General features: G+C 41.3%; 1 protein-coding gene across 1 annotated transcript in view; it reads right to left on the bottom strand.

The window, feature by feature from the left end:
- Positions 1-20284, bottom strand: part of LOC140476805 (fibrocystin-L-like) — a 261275-nt gene that overhangs the window by 150502 nt on the left and 90489 nt on the right. Inside the window, 5 exon segments of the mRNA XM_072569599.1 lie at positions 960-1102; positions 2899-3073; positions 12885-13017; positions 14039-14160; positions 18948-18963. Of these exon segments, the coding sequence (XP_072425700.1) occupies positions 960-1102; positions 2899-3073; positions 12885-13017; positions 14039-14160; positions 18948-18963 (589 nt within the window).

Here is a 20284-nt window from a genome sequence, read left to right as displayed (position 1 = left end):
CACCCTTACAACCCGACACTGCCCTCTTGAACTGTCCTACCTGCCCATCTTACTTCCCACCGATCCACTCCACCCTCCCCTCCGACCTATCATCACCTCCCACCTCCATCTACCTATCACATTCCCAGCTACCTTCCCCTAACCCCACCCCCTCCCATTTATCTCTCAGCTACCTGGGCCACCCCTCATTTCTGATGAAGAGCTTATGCTCGAAACGTCAACTCTCCTGATCCTCGGATGTTGCCTGACTGGCTGCATTTTTCCAGCACCATGTTCTTCAAAATGGATAATTCTATGTTAATGCTATTGAATGTAAAGGGGCAATAGTTAGATTCTCTCTTGGAGGTGATGGTGATAATATGGTATTTGTGTACAGCAAATGTTACTTATTACTTATCAGCTCAATCTTTAGTAACTGAGGATCGCAAACAGTGCTGAACATTGTGCAATCATCAGCAACATCCCCACTACTGACATTATGATGGAAAGAAGGTCATTAATGAAGCAGCTGAAGCTGATTGAATAGTGATACAGTGATGACCTGAGACTAAGATGATTGATCTCCAACAATGGCAACCAACATCCTATATGTATAATACAAAGAAACTACTGTGGATGCTAGAAATCTGAAATATACACAGAGTGCTGGAGAAGCTCAGCAGGTCTGGCAGCTTCTTTGGGACAGAGAAAAAGAGTTAATGTTTCAAGTCTGATATGACTCTCCTTCAAAACTTCCAATTTTCAAAGAAGCAGCAAGTCTTGAGTTTCTCCAGTACTTTCCGTGTTTGCACCTTTCTGCTAGGTATGACTCCAACCAGTGGAGAATTCTCCCCCAGTGGTCCCACCCATCCCCTATTGTTCACAGCTTTATCGGAGCTCCTTGCTGTCACACTCAGTCAAATGCTGCCCAGCTTACATAACAGTCCACTTCATCTCTCAAGTTCACCTGATAAGCGTACCAATTTGAACAATGTTGTCCTCTGGGACGGGACTGAAACCAGATCCAGAAATGGTGATTTTCGTGCCTCCATACAATGAGCCCTGCTGAGGTGTCACTTCGGTCACTCGCAAGACATACTCGACTGAAGCATTTATAGATTTGCTGCGGTGAAAGAGAAAAACAAACAAGATAAATCTTAAAAAGCACTAATGTTATCGAACAGCAACCAAAAGTACAGATGAAATCTTACAGGAAACATTATCATTCAGTCCTCAACTCTACGTCAAATGTAATATCGACACAAAAACATTGAGTTGACAAAGCAGTTATCTATAGAATGCAATGAATTGCTGTGATCTGTAAGTCTTAAATGGCTCTGGATGCAGATTCAACAGCAACTTTCAAAATGGAGTTAAATAAATATTTGAAGGATAAAAAAATTACATGGCTTTGGGAAAAGACCAGGGAAGTTGAATTGCCCATAGGTAAGATGGGCAAAAAGACTCATTTAGTCATGTCAGGTCATATGATGATTCAGCAAAATAGATTTGGGATCAACTTGCTTAAGAAATATTATTCATGGAATAGACATGGTCATCATTAGCTGAGCCAGCATTTATTGTCCATCTCTAGTTGCCCTTAAAAAAAGTGGTGGTGAACTGCCTTCTTGCTGTTGCCCATTTGCTGTTAGTAGATCCACAGGACTTTGACCCAGTAACACTGAGGGAGCAGAATTATATTTCCAAGTCAGGATGGTGAGTGGCTTGAAGGGAAAATTGCAGGTAATGTTTCCTGCTCTTGTATCTGATGCTCTTGTCCTTCTAGATGGTAGTAGTCATGAGGTTGAAAGTTGCTCTTTTGGGACCCTTGGTGAACTTCTGCAGTGCATCTTGTAGATGACACAGACTGCTGCTACTGAGCTAAGGTGGAGGGAATGTATGATTGTGGATGTGATGCCAATCAAGCAGGTTGCTTGGCCTTGGATGGTGTCACGTTCCTTGAGTGTTGTTGGAGCTGCGATCATCCTGGCAAGTAACAGCTATTCGATCAGTCCTGACTTTTGTTTTGTGAATAGTGGACAGGATTTGGGGACTCGGGATGGGAGTTACATATTGCTGAAATCCCAGCATCTTCTACCTGTTCTTCTAGTTGCAATATTTATATAGAAGACCAGTTCAGCTTCCAATCAAAGATAATCTCCAGGATATTGATAGTGGAGGATGGTAGTCAGTGATGGTAATGCCAATGAATATCAAAAGGGTGAATTGTTAGATTCTGTCCTGTTGGAGGTGGCCATTGCCTGGCACTCATGTGGTGCAAACTTTACCTTACCACTTGTCAGCCCAAGCTTGGATGTTGACTAGGTTTTGCTGCGTTTGGACATGGACTGCTTCATGGTACTGAATATTGTGCAATTTATGATGGAGAAAGGTCACTATTGAAACAACTGAAGATGTTTGGTCTTAGGACACTATCCTGAGGAATACCTGCAGAGATATCCTGAAGCTGAGATGACTCATCTCTAACAACCACAACCATCTTTCTTCATGCTTAGTATGACTCCAATCAGCAGGCAGTTTTCCCCTGATCCTCACTGACTCTAGTTTTGTTGATGCTGTTGGATGGCACACACATTCAAATGCTACTTCGATGTCAAGAGCAGTTACCCTCACCTCTGCCCTGGCTGTAACTATCTTGGATTCATTTGTAAGTGTTGCTTTGGCTGGGGAGCCTCCTGGCTTTGAGTTTTCCCAGAAAAATGCATCAACAATAAGTGGGCAACTTTCAGTTTGATCTCAGAATCTGACTTTTTTTAACTGATACAAAAGATTACAGAAACTTGCACTGAAAACAATTTGCACTGAAAATTCTGCTATCCTTTGTACAGCTACACTGGATTCAGAGAAACTTGTAAAGAAAAATCCATGCAATGGAAGATAAGCTCTCAGTCTTCATACCCAACACGAGTTTGTACATAGATACTGTAATTCGCCGGAGGGAGGCTGGGCGGACAACACGTGATGTTGTTGGTCGACCATCGAAGAATTGCACACTCAGAGTTCCCAATAACTACAAAACTATCTTCAGACTTGTTGCCAAAATCCGATCCATAGATTGTCAGATTGGAACCACCTATGAAACAATTTTTATATAATTAATTCCCTTGTCACACAACAATACAAAAATATCAGTCAATCTGTCTGCTCCATCAGAACAGTATTGCCATACACCAGTAACAATGTGTGTTTATATAGAGTCTTTAACATAGGAAAATATGGAAACGTGCAGTAAGGAGTTAGCATAGCACAGGGAGCTATTTCTTAGTGGTGTCAGATCTCATGGTACCAGGATCTTTGTGCAGGGCTTCAGAGAAGTCCTTTCCTATGTTTCCTCTCCCCTCACTTCTGGGATTCAGCTCTTTTGTCCATGTTTAAAGTTAGGCTGTAATGATGTCTGGAAATGTGTGGCTCCTATGGAACTCAAGCTGCATGTCAGTGAGCAGGTTATAGCTGAGCAAGTGCTGCTTGATAATTCTGTTCATCATCCCGTCCGTCACTTTATTGATGAGTAGACTGCTGATTGAATTCATCCTGCTGTTTGTGTACTATATATACAAGGATAATGTTCCACATTGTTGGTTAGATGCCAATGTTGTAACGGTATATTGGAACAGCTTGATTAGGAGTTAAGACTATTTCTGGAGCACAATACTTCAATATCATTACCAGTATTTTGGCAGGGTCCATAGTTTTGTAATATCTGTTGCCCCTTAAATCATGTGAAGTGAGTTGAATTTGCTGAAGATTGCCATCTCTGATTCTGGGGATCTTATGAAGGGGCTGAAATTGATCATCCACTCAGCACTTCTGGGTGAACATTGATGTAAGTAGGAGCAATTTACTGCAGATTCTGGAATCTGGACTAAAAACAAAAACGCAAAGCTGGAAATCACAGTGGGTCAGGCAGCATCCATGGAGAGTGAGCAAAGTAACGTTTCAAATACAGGTGACTCTCCATCACAGCTGATATCATTTCTAGAGGAGGTAGAATATGCAATAGATGGAGGGGTGGAGTGCTGGGAGAGAGAAGCTGCTGACAATGCAGATTCAGTGATCAAAAAATGAGAATGGCAAAACAATGGTATGGCTAACTGTCAAACAGGAAAGAACAGATAGTCCCATTAGACTAAGGGAGGGAGACAGAGGACTTGGTGACAGAGAATGTAACATATAAAGCCAAAAGAAAGGAGTGGGAATCTGAAGGTGTTGAATTCAATATTAAGTTCAGAAGGCTGTGAAGTGCTTAGTCCGAAGATAAGATGTTGTTCATCCAGTTTGTGCTGTGATTCACTGGAGCATTGCAGCATGCTGAGGATAGGCAAGTGGGCATGCGAGCTATGTTAAAGTGACTGGCGGTGGGAAAGTCAGGGCCCTGTTTGCACACAGACTGGAGGCGCTCCACAAAGCAGGCAGCCAGTCTGCGTTTGTTTTCTCCAATGCAGGGTAGGCCACATTGGGTGCAGTAACTGCAAAAGAATAGATCGGAGGAGGTACAGGTGAAACATTGCTTCACCTGGAAACACTGTTTAGGCCCTTGGATGGTGAGTAGGGTGGAGATAAATGGACAGGCGTTGCACCATCTGTGACTACATGGGAAAGTGTCATGGGAAGTGGGTGAGGAATGTGTTGATGGCTGAGGAATGGCCTAGGATGCCGTGGAGGAACAGTCCCTGTGAAATGCAGATAGGGGAATTGGGGGGAAGATATGTTTGGTGGTGGTATCCTGCTGCAGTTGTCTGAAATGGCAGCGATTGAGCCTTTGAATGAGGAGGCTGGTGAGATGAAAAGTGAGGACAAGGAGGACTCAATCAAGCTGCTGCGAGTGATTGAAGGGACAAGGGAAGAAGTATGGGTGATAGGTCAGATGCAGTTGAGGGCCCTATCTATCACAGTAAGCAGGAGACCATGTTGTGGAAGGAGAAAGCAATGTCAGCAGCGCAGTTTTGAAAGATGTCATCATCTGAACAGATACAGCGTGGGTGATTGAACTGAGAAAATGAGATGGAATCATTACAGGACATGGGGTGTGAGGAACTTTTAGTGAAGGTAGCCTATGAGAGTCAGTGGCTTTGTAGTGGATGGAAATTGGAGACAAAATGAGCATATTTTTCTTGGTATAAGTGGGAGCATGATGTGGCACCAAAACAGTTGTAGATGCACCGAAGACAGAGTTGTGGGAGGGGACCAGTGTAGGGCCAAAACAAGGATTGTTCCACGTGCCATAAAGAGGCAGGCATAGCTGGGACCCATGTGGGTGCCCTAGCCACACCTTGGCAGAAGTCAGATGAATCAAAGGAGAAATTGCTCAGTGACAGAAAAAGGCAGAGGAGACTTGAGGATTATTCAGGCCTTTGGTCAAGGAAGAAGCCAAGAGCTCTCAGACCTGGGGGCAAAGAATTCTGGAAGGATTGGACATCCATTTTTGCAAGTAGCTCTGCTTTACTCTTTGCACTGATGTACTGAACTCTCCCTTAATTGAGGATGGGGATTCTATGGAACTTCTTCCTCCATAGAGTTGTTTAGTTGTCCACCACTATTCACGACTGGATGTGGCAGGACTTCAGGGTATACAGGCCCTTAGTCCTTCTTCCTTGACCAGAGGCCTGAATAATCTCCAAGTCTCTTCTGCTTGGCTGAACACGGTTGTGGGATCACTAAGCTCTGTCTATCACTTAATTCTAATGTTGTCAAGCTTGCAAGTAGTCATGTGCTGTACCTTCACCAGGATCAACAAAAGAAACAAAAAAGCAAAGTACAGCACAGGAACAGGCCCTTCAGCCCTCCAAGCCTGTGCCGATCATCACGCCCTAACTAAACTAAAAAACAGAACTTCTGCCCTTACTCGGTCCATATCCTTCTGTTCCCTCTCTATTAAGAGACATCTGGATGGTTACATGAAATATCGTCAAAGTTCCTGCTTCCACCACCTCTTCTGGCAGTGTGTTCCAGACTTCTATCACTCCTTGTATGAAAAACCTCGCTCGTGCATCTCCCTTAAACTTTCTCCCTCCCACCTTGAACCTGTGCCCCCTTGTAATTGAAACTTCAACCTTGGGAAAAAGCCTAACTATCCACCTTATCTATTCCTCTCATAATTTTGGAGACAGGTCCCCTCTCAGCCACTGTCTTTCCAGTGAAATCAATTCTAGTCTTTCTAACCTTTCCTCATTGTCAATGCCCTCAATACCAGGTAACTTCTCTGCACTCTCTCCAAAGCGTCCACACCCTTCTGGTAATGTGGAAACTGAAACTGCACTCAATATTTCAAATGCGGCCTAACAAGTATTCTAAACAGCTGCCAACTCATCTCCTCCATGCCCTGGCTGATGAAGGCAAACATGCCATATGCCTTGGCTGCTGTTAGGGAACTGTGGACCTGCATGTATGTTAACGTTCCAATGGGTTCAGCCATGTATAGTATAATTCACACCCAAATTTGATCCTACAAAATGCATCACCTCACATTTGTCATGGATTGAACACCATCCGCCATTTTTGTGCCCAAGTTGCCAATCTATCTATATCCTGTTGTGTCTTTTCATAATCGCAGCACTATCATCAACTCCACCATCTGCAAACGTATTAATCAGACCACCCACATTTTCCACCAGATCGTTTATATATTCTACAAACAAGAGAAGACCTAAGACTGATCCCTGTGGAACACCACTAGTTACTGGTCTCCATTCTAGAAAAGCACCCTTCCACCACTACCCTCTGTCTTCTATCACCTGGCCAGTTTTAGAACATAGAACAGAGCAGCACAGTACAGGCCATTCTGCCCTCAATATTGTGCCAACCTTTTATCCAACTTTAAGATCAAACTAACCTACGTACCCTTCATTTTACTATCATCCATGTGCCTATCCAAGAATCTCTTACATGTCCTTAATGTGTCTGACTCTACTACTACTGTGGGCACTGCATTCCACATATCTACTTCTCTGTGTAAAGAATTGACATCCTCTAAACCTTCCACCAATGACCTTAAAATTTTCCCTCCTTCTGATAGCCATTTCTGCCCTGGGAAGAACTCTTTGCCTATTCACTCTATCTAGGCCTCTCATCATCTCGTACACATCTATCAAGTTGCTTCTCACCCTTCTTTGCTCCAGTGAGAAAAGCCTTAGCTCCCTCAACATTTCAACATAAGACATACCCTCCAGTCCAGACAGCAACCTGGTAAACCTCTTCAGCACCCTCTCTAAAGTTCCCACAACCTTCCTATAGTGAGGCAACCAGAACTGAACACAATATTCCAAGTGTGATCTAACCAGGACTCTATAGAGTTGCAGTATAGGCTCATGCCTCTTCAACTCAATCCACCTGTTAATGAAAGCCAACATACCATATGTCTTCTTAACAAGTCTATCAACTTGGGTGGCAACATTATCTGTGGATGTAGGACCCCAAGATCCTCTGTTCCTCCACACTGCCAAGAATCCTGCCTTTAACCCTGTATTCTGCATTCAAATTCGACCTTCCCAAATGAATCACTTCACACTTTTCCAGGTTGAACTCCATCTGCCACTTATGAGTCCAGTTCTGCATCCTGTTAATGTCCCGTTGCAAACTACATCATCCTTCCACACTATCCACCATTCCACCAATCTTTGTGTCATCAGTAAACTTACTAATCCACCCTTCCACTTCCTCATCCACGTCATTTATAAAAATAACAAAGAGCAGAGATCCCTGAACAGATGCCTGCAGAACACCACTGGACACTGAGCTCCAGGCTGAATACTTGCTATCTACTACCACCCTCTGTTTTCTATAGGCCAGCCAAATCTATATCCAGGCAGCCAGATTTCCCTGTATCCCATTCCTCTTTATGTTCTGAATGAGCATACCATGGGGAACCTTATCAAATGCCTTGTTAAAATCTATATACACTACATCCACAGTTCTACCTTTGTCAAGGTGTTTTGTCACATCCTCAAAGAATTCAATAAGTCTTGTGGCATGACCTACCCCTCAAAGCCATGCTGACTATCTCTAATCAAACTATGGTTTTCCAAGTAAGCATAAATTCTTGGAATTCTCTGTCTCTCAGAATCCACTCCAATAATCTCCCCACCAGAGACGCAAGACTGACTGGTCTATAATTCCCAGGATTATCCCTATTCCCTTTCTTGAACAAGGGAATAACATTTGCCATTCTCCAATCAGCTAGCATTACTCCAATGGACACTGTGGACACAAAGATCATCGTCAATGTTGCAGCAATCTCTTCCCTCGCTTCCTGTAGTAACCTTGAGTAAAACCTGTCTGACCCAGGGGACTTATCTATCCTAATGTTTTTCAAAATTTTCAGCATTCCTCCTTCATAACGTCAACCTGTTTGAGTATATCAGCTTGTTTTATGCTGTCTTCACAAAGGTTAAGATCCCTCCCAGTAGTGAACACTGAAGAAAAGTATTAATTAAGGACCTCCCCTACCTCCTCCTACTCTAGGCACAAGTTCTCTCCACTCGCCCTGATTGACCCTATCCTTACTCTGGCCATCCTCTTGTTCCTCACGTAAGTGTAGAATGCCTTAGGTTTTCCTTAATCCTCCCCATTAAAGCTTTTTCGTGCCCCCTTCTAGGTCTCCTAAGTTCATTCCTCAGTTCCTCCTTGCAACCTTCTAGAGTCCTGTCTGATCCTTGCCTCCTCAACTTTAAATAGGCTTCCTTCTTCCTCCTGACTAGATGTTCCACATGTCTTGTCACCTAAGATTCCTTCACCCTACCATCCGATCCTTGCCTCAGCAGGACAATCCTATCTGCAACTATCAGCAAGTGAGCTCTAAACAACCTTCACATTTTTGTCCTGCACATCCCTGAGAACATCTGTTCCCAATTTAGGCACCTGAGTTCCTGCTTAATAGCATTGTAATTCCACTCCCTCCAATTAAATACTTTCCCACACCGTCTGCTCCTATCCCTCTCCATGAGTATAGTAAAGGTCTGGGAGTTGGGATCAATATCATTGAAGTGCTCTCCCATTGAGAGATCTGAGACTTGACCTGGTTCATTGGCAAGCACCAAATCCAATGTGGCCTCCCCTCTAGTTGGCTTTTCTAGATATTTGTCCTTGAGCGGGCCCACAAATTCCCTTGCTACCCTCTTTCATCTAATATACACCTAAAAAGCCTTGGCATTCTCCTTGACCCTGTTTATTAAAGACATTTCATTGCACCTTTTAGCCTTCCTAATTCCATGTTTAAATTTCTTCCTAATTTCTCTATTCTCCTCATTGGCTTCATCAGTTTGTAGCTGTTTAGACCAATTGTATGCTTCCTTTTTCCATTTGACTAACCTTACAATTTTACTTCTCAAAAGCACAGCATGTCAGGCAGCATCCAAGGAGCTGGAGAATCTGTGTTTTCGGCAGGACCCTTCATCAGGACCCGGTTGAAGAGCTTCAGAGCAGAGGAGATGGTTGGGGGGTTGCAGTGGGAGAGAGATTTACTGAGATCTTTGCAGAGGGAGGAGGAAAATTTATTCAAAGTGGGCGTCATTGGAAAAGGTTTCACAGTATGGCTTGAAGCAACGAGGAGATAGTGATGACTGGAAATGCTGAAGGGTCAGATAAAGGTGTGGCGCTGGAAAAAGCACAGCAGGTCAGGCAGCATCCCAGGACCATGAGAGTCAATGTTTCGGGCAGGATCCTGATGAAGGTCCTGCCTAAAACGTTGACTCTCCTGCTCCTGGGATGCTCTCTGACCTGCTGTGCTTTATCCAGTGTCACACCTTATCGACTCTGACTTTCAAGCATCTGCAGTCATCACTATCTCCCAATTTCCCTTGCCATCCATTGTTCCTGAATGCTGCCATTCCTATCCTTCAGTTTTGCAGGGACATGCATGCTCTGCACTTGAATCAACTGGTCTTTAAATGTCTCCCATGTCCTAGAGGTAGATTTGCTCTCAAGTAACTGTTCCCAATTCACATTCCCCAGTTTAGATTTAGATTACTAGTCAATTCTAGTCAAATTTGGATGTAATTGTCCTTTGTCCAACTAAACACCCTCACACAAGGGCCACTCTTGTCTTTGTCCATGACTATTCAAAATCTTACAGTCATTAAAGTACTACCTGAGATACTGTCTCATTATAAGGGACGCCTGATGTTGCTTCTGGCATGGCCTCTTACATTCTTCATTGAACCAAGGGTGACCTTTTGGCTTGACGGTGGAGAAGTGGAGAATATGCTGACTACAACAATGCAGTTTGTGTTTATGTGAAATTTTGCTGCTACTGATGGCCCATAACACCTCATGGATGTCCAGTCTTGAGTTGCTAAACATATACAAAATCAGAACCTTTTTGCACCTAGCGAAAAGCTATCCAGGGAAAAGAATAAGTTTAAGTCCAGGCTGTGTGTGGTGCAGTGTTAGTGTCCCTACCTCTAGGCCAGAATGCCCTGGTTCAAGTCCTTCCTGCTCCAGAGGTGTGTAATAACATATCTCAACAAGTTGTTTAAAAATATCTAACCTTTACTCCAAATTATATCTTGCCAACCTTAAACATTCAAAGGTTCTTAATCTTAATCTTGTTGATGTCTTCATTCAAAGGTTGTTACAATAAACATGTATAGGGCCAAACTATACGTCCTACAGAGTTAAGATTAGATTAGATTAGATTCCCTACAGTGTGAAACAGGCCCTTCGGTCCAACAAGTCCACACCGACTCTCCAAAAAATAACCCATCCAGACTCATTTACCCCTGACTAATGCACCTAAAATTATGGACAATTTAGTGTGGCCAACTCACTTGACCTGCCCATCTTTTTGGAAAAGGAGTTAAGGAGAGCCTTAAAATTGAAATCAATAAGAGTTGATTGTATCAACATCAAACCAGGGTTGGAGAAGTCTAACTATCTCAAATGAGATTGCTAGAGATTATCAGTATCACTGACAAAGGAGCAGTACTCTGAAAGGTTGTGATTTCAAATAAACCTGTTGGACTATAACCTGGTGTTGTGTCACTTCCAGTCCATCACAGTCCAACATTGGCACCTCCACATCAGAGACTGAGCAAGAAAATCTTACACAGCATTTCCACAAGTCCTTTGCATTCAATTGCCTTTCTCCATAAAGCAACTGACAGAAGAAAGGGACATTTTGATATTGGAAAGGAACTTTGGTCTATTCAAATGTTCAGAGCTGACAGGTCACTGTGCATTACTTCCTGAGGAAAATATTCTGCTTTAGTTGATAAGTGATGATCTTACATTTGAGAAACAGGAAACAGAAATATTTATTCACATTTACAGAAGGCTGTCATGGAAAAGCAAGCCTTCATTAAGACAGAGATCAGCGACTAATATATAGGATCTTTTGAAGAAGAGATTAGAAATTACTCAGAAAGAAAATGCTGAATTTCAGTCCTCATCATCTAGCTAGTCCAAACATTTGGCTGAGATTAAGATTGGTAGACAGGTGATTCAAAATGTCCTATTATTGTCCTTTTTTTTTGTGCAGCCTGCAGATAATGTTACGCAGTTACCCATGCATCACCTCCCCTACGAATCTTGAGTCCAGAAACTTCCATTATTATTAATGATGGGTGAATCACTACACCTTGATGGAGTTCTTGAAACTTTTTTTGTCTGAAGAGGAGCAGCCTCATGCTGAAGCTGGTGGGGAACTGGTACCATTACCAACAGAAAGAGAAGTTTCTCCTCAGTCCCTCATCTCCAGAACTGTATACAAGCTGTACTTTGTTCTTCTTTTCATCTACCCAGATTTCTCCTGGCTCAGTGTTCCACAGCTAAGTCATGAAAGGGAGAATTTTAGTTTATTGCCTTCCTCTTCAAGGTGTTGTGATAATTAATACCTTGGACATTTGTCTGTTCAATCATTTTCTCTCCATTGCTGTTCACTGCTATTACATTCGTATTAGCGCAAACATCAAGCCCAGGAACCAGCTGTGGTGAGAAACTGCCATCACATTTTATCAATGCAATCACCTTCAAAAACAAAGATAAGGCAGCACCTAGTCCTATGCATCTCCCAGGAGGGCAACAAATTTGTTGCAGATTAATGTTTCAAGCAAAAGAGACCAGCATGGTGACAAAGATTAAAGCTATATAGTCACAGGATTAACAGTTTGTAGGAAAAATGAACTTGGGGTGAGATGTGAAGTAAAGGGTTAATTATTTCTTTAGTTTAAGAATAGACACTGCACATATATAAGGTGCAATGTCATAGCGATGTCAGATCACATGCATCTGGGATCTGACTCTGTCGGGTTTCAGAAATGTCCTCTTTTTCTGTCCCTTCTACACATTTTTGTGCAATAAAGCCTATTAATGCTCACTTTACATTTTCCCTGTGATAACCTAATCAAACTCTTTTATCCTTTTCTTATCTGGGGAAAAGATTCTCAGGTACTTCACCAGACTGAAACTGGTATGAAGTTAAAGCAAGGGACAATTCACTTCGGGATGTTTACCACTGATAGAAACTGGAAATTTTAGATTCCTGCACAACAAACAGAGAAACTTAAAAACTAGAAAGTACTGGTATTTAACTACAGGTCTTGTTGCATCTGTCATTTGGAAGAGTTCCAAAAAAAGAGTCATATTGGACTTGAAACATTGCTGCCAGACCTTGATGAGATTTTCCAGCATTTTCTCTTTTCATCTCATTTCTGGCATCTGCTGTATTTTACCAGTAACATCCCGAGAAGAGGCAGTCTGGGTCTTTTGTTGGCTCTGCTGGGGTAAGGGAGACTCCCCAATTCTGCAATAAGATTCCACTCATTAACTCTTCTTTCTTTCTTCACACATGCTGCCAAATCTGCTGAGAATTTTAACCATTTTCTATCTTTATATCAAAGTTCCCAATATATGTAATATTTTATTTATTTTAAAAAGGTGAAACTTTGACTTACCTGCCACACTGCTTGTTTTTGGAATCACTTCTGAGATTACTGGAATCTTTGCATCAATGTAAATGAAGGAGAAGGGAACTAGGTTGGATATTCCAGCAGCAATCACTGAGATGTTATACATTCCAGGTGGGGCCTGTCAGATGAGCAGAAGTGAATTCATAATTATTTCTCTTTAGTGCTTTTCATAGGGCATTCAGAATATAATAAATGCTTCAATGGTTCTTTCTAAAAGGGTGAATCATTTGATATAACAACTCGAAGGATCAAACCGAGACTAAAATTTATATCCAGGCTTTGCCTGAGAAAATGAGCCTAGTATGAGCTCATTTTCTTAGACGAATTTTAAACGGCAAGTTCATAATTAGTGCAGTATATGTCACTCAGCTATTTGATCATTTGAAAGTCTTTCAGCTTTATAAAAAGTTGCCATACTTCAAGCAGATTCTTCCAGTCCCTTATTACAAATGTGTATTTATTTTAAGCATGCTACATTTTTTACAGACCTTGTGTTGAAGTAGTTAGTGGTCAATGGAAAGCTTGTCTGATTTATTATTTACAACGGAATTATTTCTCTTTAGAGTTGTCTCATTTTCTGCCACCCTCAATCACCATTTCAATTATTATTAATTTCTGAAGCCTTTGTCATCATTTTTTTGTTATAAATGAATTCTGTATTTAACGAATGAAAAAGCAATTCCCAATACATAATCATCTTCAAATTTTACACAGTGACTCTCAATGTCCAACTATCTGTATAAAATTCGGTTATTCGCCATTGGGAAGGAGATGCAAAGCCTTTTAAACTAAAATAAATAGAGATAATTTCTAGGTCAAGATAGCCTTGACAACACTGTAAAGTAATCTAACCTAATCTAATCATTTGAATGAGTTAAGTGGTTAATTTTTCACTTGCACTAATTTCAAGGCTGGTTTATTATATATGAGAACGTAGATTTTGGCACCAACAAGAGATATGAGTAGTTTGCTTACTAAAATTCTTCAATAATATTCTGATGTTCATGCTTCCAATTTTATGAGAGTGCTCCTGGAAGGAGTGTGAATTATCAAAGCACCCCCACAGACGAGACACTCTCAAGACTGAACACATCCAACACTGAATTGCCACCACACGAGACACCTTGAAATCCACTCACCCCTGGAGTTCTGCATTTTATCTTGACAGAACTTTCTGTAAGTTGAAGGCAGGTCTTCCCTCCAATTAAAACCGTTGAATTAGGAACAAATCCATAACCAGATATGGTCAGAATTGTCCCTCCTGAACATGGGAATAAATTACAATTAAGAAGATCAAACACTGAAAACCGAAAACACAAATTAAATGCCTAAAGAGATTCATGTACAAAGAAGCGAAATGGGGATTAGGACAAGGCCATTCAGCTCCTCAAGCTGAATATTCATCTGGCTGACCCGCACCTCAACCATCATTGGCTGTCATTCCTCCAATTCTTCTGTACCCAAAAGAAATCTGTCAATCTCTCTTGAAAACTGCATAACTCCCAGCCTCATAAGCTTTTCAGGAGGAATTGTTCCACATTTCCACTGCCCTTTGTAATGAAATGCTTCCTGACATCTGACTTGAACAATCTGACTTAAATTTTAAGATTGTTTTTACTGTTCCCTTGCATCCGGTCCTTAGGGAAGTGAAATGGCTTTATTCAGGCACCAAGTCCACATAATGTAATCAGACTGAGAATTTTAAAACCGGATTTAAGGAAGTGTTCAACAAAGTTCTACATAAAAGGCTGGTTGACAAAATTGAGGTTTATGGAATAGAAGGATCAGGACACAATCACATTTTAAACAGTGTAAGAACTGAAAGTAACAAATCTGGTAAATGGTTTATTTTTGGATTGGAGAATGGCGCATAATGTAAGCCTTCTCCATTTTGGTTGGACGCAAGGAAAAGACTCACAGGATGGAGGAGAGTGATCACAAATTGCTTGCAGCATGATGTTTTGATGCAACTTGGCATCAATAATGGAGGGGGATGGGGTGGAGCAATTTTCTTCTTTGACAGTCCCTCAGGATCAAGAATGGATTCCACTTCACTTCAATAGTTTCTGAAGCGGCAGGTAAGTCCAGTACAAGATCCACAGACTCTACCATATGTACTGGTTGAAAGGTGGGAAAGATTGTTTGAGGTTTTGTTTGATGTTTCAACTTCTCCTCTGCATGTTCCCGATTACATCTTTCCAGGTGTTTCTATTCATCTGAGTCTTCTCCATTTTGGTTTGTCACAAGCAAAGGATTCACAGGAGTCAGTGGAAATGGTTCACCTCTTCATGGATGCTTTGACGATATGTTTCCTGCTGCAACCAAATTTTGAGCTGGGCATTTGCTTTTGGAGTCTTCTGTCGGGCATGGATCATGAAAGACAGGTTCCATACAGTGGAAGTGCTTGCAAGTCATTAGGACTTCAGTGCTGAGCATGTTGACTTGGGAGCCAATTAGATTAGATTCCCTACAGTGTGGAAACAGGCCCTTTCGCCCAACAAGTCTACACTGACCCTCCGAAGAGCAACCCACCCAGACCCATTTCCCTCTGACTAATGCACCTAACACTACGGGCAATTTAGCATGGCCAATTCACCTAACCTGCACATCTTTGTGACTGTGGGGGGAAGCCGGAGCACCCGGAGGAAACCCACACAGACACAGGGAGAATGTGCAAACTCCACACAGACAGTTGCCTGAGGTGGGAATTGAACCCAGATCCCTGGTGCTGTGAGGCAGCAATGCCACTGTGTTGCTTACTGCCATTCAATTCCATTCCTTACCATGCCATTTGGAGGATGTTGTGAAAGCATCGCTTATAGAAACTGAATCGACACTTGAAAGAAATAAGGTTTGAGGGCCATTGGATGGAGTAGGAGAACTGACTGGATTGCTCCATGTTCAGCCATCATGGTCTTAGTGGGAGGAAAAGGGAGGTGGTGATCTGCTGATAATGTCACTGGACCATTAATGCCAGATTAATATCCTGGAGTGGGGGGGGGGGGGGGGGAACACTGGTTCAAATACCAACGTGGCAGCTGGTGGAATGTAAATATAATGACTAAATCTGGAATGCAAAATGAATCCCAATATGTATAATCATCAACCGTCCTAAAAACCTATCTGGTTCAGCAATGTCCTTCAGGGAAGGAAATCTGCCATTCTTACCCAGTCTGACCTATATATGACTCCAGACCCACAGCAATGTGGTTGACTCTTAACTGCCCTCTGAAATCACCCAGGTAGCCACTTAGTTCAAGGACGTTTATGGAATGGCAATAATTGTTGATCCAGTCAGCAATAGCCTTATCCCATGAAGAAAAAAGAATTGATTCCTCCTCTGTGGTAAATGAGTCTATGATTTACAGCAGGAGTGAGATTCTCTCCTCCATTCAGGTCGGGCTTAAGGTGACATTCTGAATGCAAGCTCAAGCTGGGATTACATTATAACCACAATTTCAAAGATAGGATTTATATGCATTTCAAGAGGCAAGGAATGATTATGGATAATCAGCATGGGTTTTGTGAAGAAAATCATGTCTCCAAAACTTGATCAAGGTTTTTTGAGGAAGGAAGCAAAATGATTGAGGAGGGCAGAGCAGTAGATACTGTTTACTTGGACATTAGTCCAGTTTTTGACAAGGTTTCGCATGATAGACTGATTAGTAAAGTTAGATCACATGGGTTTCATGGTGAGCTTGCCATTGGATACAAATTAGCTTAATAGCAGGAGCTGGAGAGTGATGATGGAGGGTTGTTTTTTGGACTGGAGGCCAGTTACCAGCGGTATTCCACAGGGATCAGTGCTCCATCCACTTTGTCATTTATGAAAATGATTTAGATAAGAATATAAGAAAGCATGGTTCGTAAATTTGTGGATGACACCAAAATTGCTGGTACATTGGATAGTGAAGAAGGTTATCTAAGATTACAAAGAGATCTCGACAAATGGGATCAGCAGGCTAAAGAATGGCAGATGAAGTTTAATTTGGATAAATGCAAGCTTTTGCATTTTTGTAAAGCAAACAATAGCAGGACTTAAACAGTTCAAAGTAGGGCCTTGGATAGTGTTGTCAAACAGAGACACTAAGGAGTTCAGATACATAATTCTTAGAAGTTTGCATCAAATATAAATAGGGTGGTGAAGATGGCATTTAGCATGATTGCTTTCATTGCTCAGACCTTTGAGTATTGGAGTTGGGATGTTATGTTGAGGTTGTGCAGGCATTATTGAGGCCACTGATGGAGTACTGTGTTACAGGAAGGATATTATTAAGCTGCAAAGGGTTCAGAGATGGTGCTGAGAATGAAGAGCTTTGGTCATAAGCACAGGCTGAGACTTTTCTCACTGGAGCTCAGCAGGTTCGGGGTATCCTTAAGGACGTTTATAAGATAATGAGGGGTATAGATAAGGATGGGGGATATCAAGACCAGGGCCATTTTTGTACACAGAGAGCGATTCATATGTGGAATGAACTTTCAGAGAAAGTAACAGATGCAGGTCCAGTTACAATGTTTAAAGACATGTAGATAAATACCTGAATAAGAAATGTTTGGAGGATATGGGCCAAGTGCAGGTAGATGTAATTAGATTAGTTTGGGCATGGACTGGTTGGACCAATGTATGACTCCATGACGACGTCTCTAAGACAATGGCTCACAATATTGAAGTGAAATAAAGCTCCTTCACAGAATCCTCTGCAAGTGCAGAGGAAACAAACTGTAAAGGACTTTTATTTTGCTGGTCCTCTTTGAAAAGTATTTGCTCTCTGTATGCTGTCAACATGTCAGGATCATTAAAAATTAAAAACCAAATCAGGTCTTAGAAAGCCAACATCCTATACCCAAAACATCTGGCAAAAAGTATTTTAAATTCTGTTATCACCTGCTTTAATTTGACCAGCAACAGCTTGCAGTCTGTTATAGAGTCACAATGATGTATAAGGCGGAAAAAAACCCTTCGGGTCTAACTCGTCCCATGCTTACCAGATATCCCAAAGCAATCTTATCCCATTTGCCAGCATTTGGCTCATATCATTCTAATCATACACCCATCCTGATGCCTTTAAAATGTTGTAATTGTACCAGCCTCCAACACCCCAACTCTGGCAGTTAATTCCATACATGCACCACTCTCTGCAAGGTTGCCCCCTAAATCCCCCTTAAATATTTCCCTCTCATCTTAAACTTATGCTCTGTAGTTTTGGACTCACCTACCTCGAGGAAAAGACCTTGACTATTTATCTTATTCATGCCCCTCATGATTTCCTAAGCATCTATAAGGTCACCCCATAACCTCTGGTGCTTAAAGGAAAATAGCCCAAGCCGGTAGCTCAAACCCTCTAACCCTGGCAACATTCTTGTAAATTTTTTTTTGAACCTTTGCAAATTTATATACATCTTAGCTGGGAGACCAGAACTGAATGCAGTATCCCAAACGTTGCCTAACCAATGCCCTGTACAGGCGCAACATGAACTTCCAACTCCTTTGCCAATAAAGGCAAGCACACCAAGTGCCTTCTTCACTACCCTGTCTTCCTGCGACTCCAGTTGTGTATAATAAATGATTAATGCATTTTAAAAATTTGTTGGGAATGTTTAATCATTAAGCAACTCTTACCATAACAATAGTTTCATGCAACTTTCACTGAATGCATGCTAAAAGCCAGGACGATAACCCATTGCTTTCACCGCATTGAACATTATTGGTGAAATTCATTTGTCCAAAATTACATTGTCCATAATTTTATGGAGTTAAAAGTACCTTAAACATCCTTTTTTTTTACCCCCAAATAATATATATCATTATTATGAATTGCAGAGGCTGTTTGATTATATTCACCATGCTTGGACATATTTCTTATCCAAAATAAGTACAATGCATAATATACTCCAAACTGTGAAAGTGACGTTAACACAAATGATCATTACTCGGACACAAATTCCAATTTTTAATGTGGTTGATTTAGGTTGTGGCCTTAAGTTTAAGAAAATGCCTTAACGTTTAATGGTGATTTACATAAATGCTCACTACGCTATAATGAGTACCTTCAGTGCTGCCTATGGATGGGTATATGCTTGTTGCCTCAAACTGAAACATAAACGTGTATGTCTGGTTGCTGGAATAGTTTGCAAAGCCAAGTCCAGCGATGTAAACAGTGAGAGGAGATGATGTATTACTGGCAACTCCAATCATACAGGTTATTTCGGTATCTGAAGACAAAATAACAAAGAATGTAAATGATCAAATCCAAACATGAAGAAAAAGCATTTTCCCTCCAAATAGCATCCTCATGATGTGTAATGTAAAGAGATTCACACCTGTCTATTTGCATGATGAGATATATATCTACGTAACTTCTTCAACCCCTCTCGGATCTCGGATCGCTGCTCCAATTCTACCTCCTTGTGCATCCCTAATATTCTTTGCTTTACCTTTGATGGCAGTGTCTTTAGTATCTGGGATCCTAAACTCTGGAATTTCTTCTCTCCTTCTTTCACGGTTTTTAAGATGCTTCTTAAAATTTTTGACCAAACCTTTGGCCACCTGTTTGAATTTGTATGTAACATAGCTCAGTGTCATATTTCATCTGATTACACACGTGAATAAATTTTCTACCTAAAGAAGCTATATAAATGTATGTGATGTTGTGTGTTGTTATATAATGTAGAAAAAACAAATCATTTGTCATCTATAATTAAAAATAATTGTCTCACTATATGATAGATAACGCAGAACATAGCATTGTGTTATGAGTCTCTCTAGCAGTCTGGGACATTCAGGAGAGGCCCTTATGTGTTGTTCTCAGTGAGTGTTGAGCTGTTTTCAGATCTGCATTCTCACTCAAGAATGTCTGCTGTTCCAATGGATTCCCTCTTACCATTATTTCCAAACTTATTTTCAAAGATAGAGAAAGCAAATGCAGGATTTAATCCAGGTTTTTCAAAATTTTAAATTATGTGAAAGTCAATGAGGGAATTCCTTCTTGGTGGTGAGTTCATAGCAATGGCTTGTCAATTCCTAAACATCATTAAGAAATGACAAGAGGAGTTAGGCACAGGGTCCTTGGGGACATGGGGATATTTTACCACAGAGTGATTGAGGCAGAAACCATTGCCTCTTGTAGTGAAAGGAGGATAAATATATGAAACAAATAATCAGGATGGTGTGGGCAGAAAGCAGAGAATATTAGAATTAATTTTGGATTTTTTGCAGCAAACTGTAACTTGGAAAGATGGCATGAGTGACTTCCTGCTGTACTGCAAAATGTAGTGATTTCAAATGATTACAGCATTTCCCTCTATATGTAGTCACTTTGCTGGAGTTTATGCTGCTTCACTGTTTCCCCAGGCGAGGGAGAGCATGTGTCACACAGATATTCTCA

This window comes from Chiloscyllium punctatum, chromosome 5 (genome assembly GCF_047496795.1).
Source record: "Chiloscyllium punctatum isolate Juve2018m chromosome 5, sChiPun1.3, whole genome shotgun sequence".
Classification (NCBI taxonomy): domain Eukaryota; kingdom Metazoa; phylum Chordata; class Chondrichthyes; order Orectolobiformes; family Hemiscylliidae; genus Chiloscyllium; species Chiloscyllium punctatum.
The sequence above is the reverse complement of the archived record's forward strand: the minus strand, read 5'-3'. Positions and strand labels throughout refer to the sequence as shown.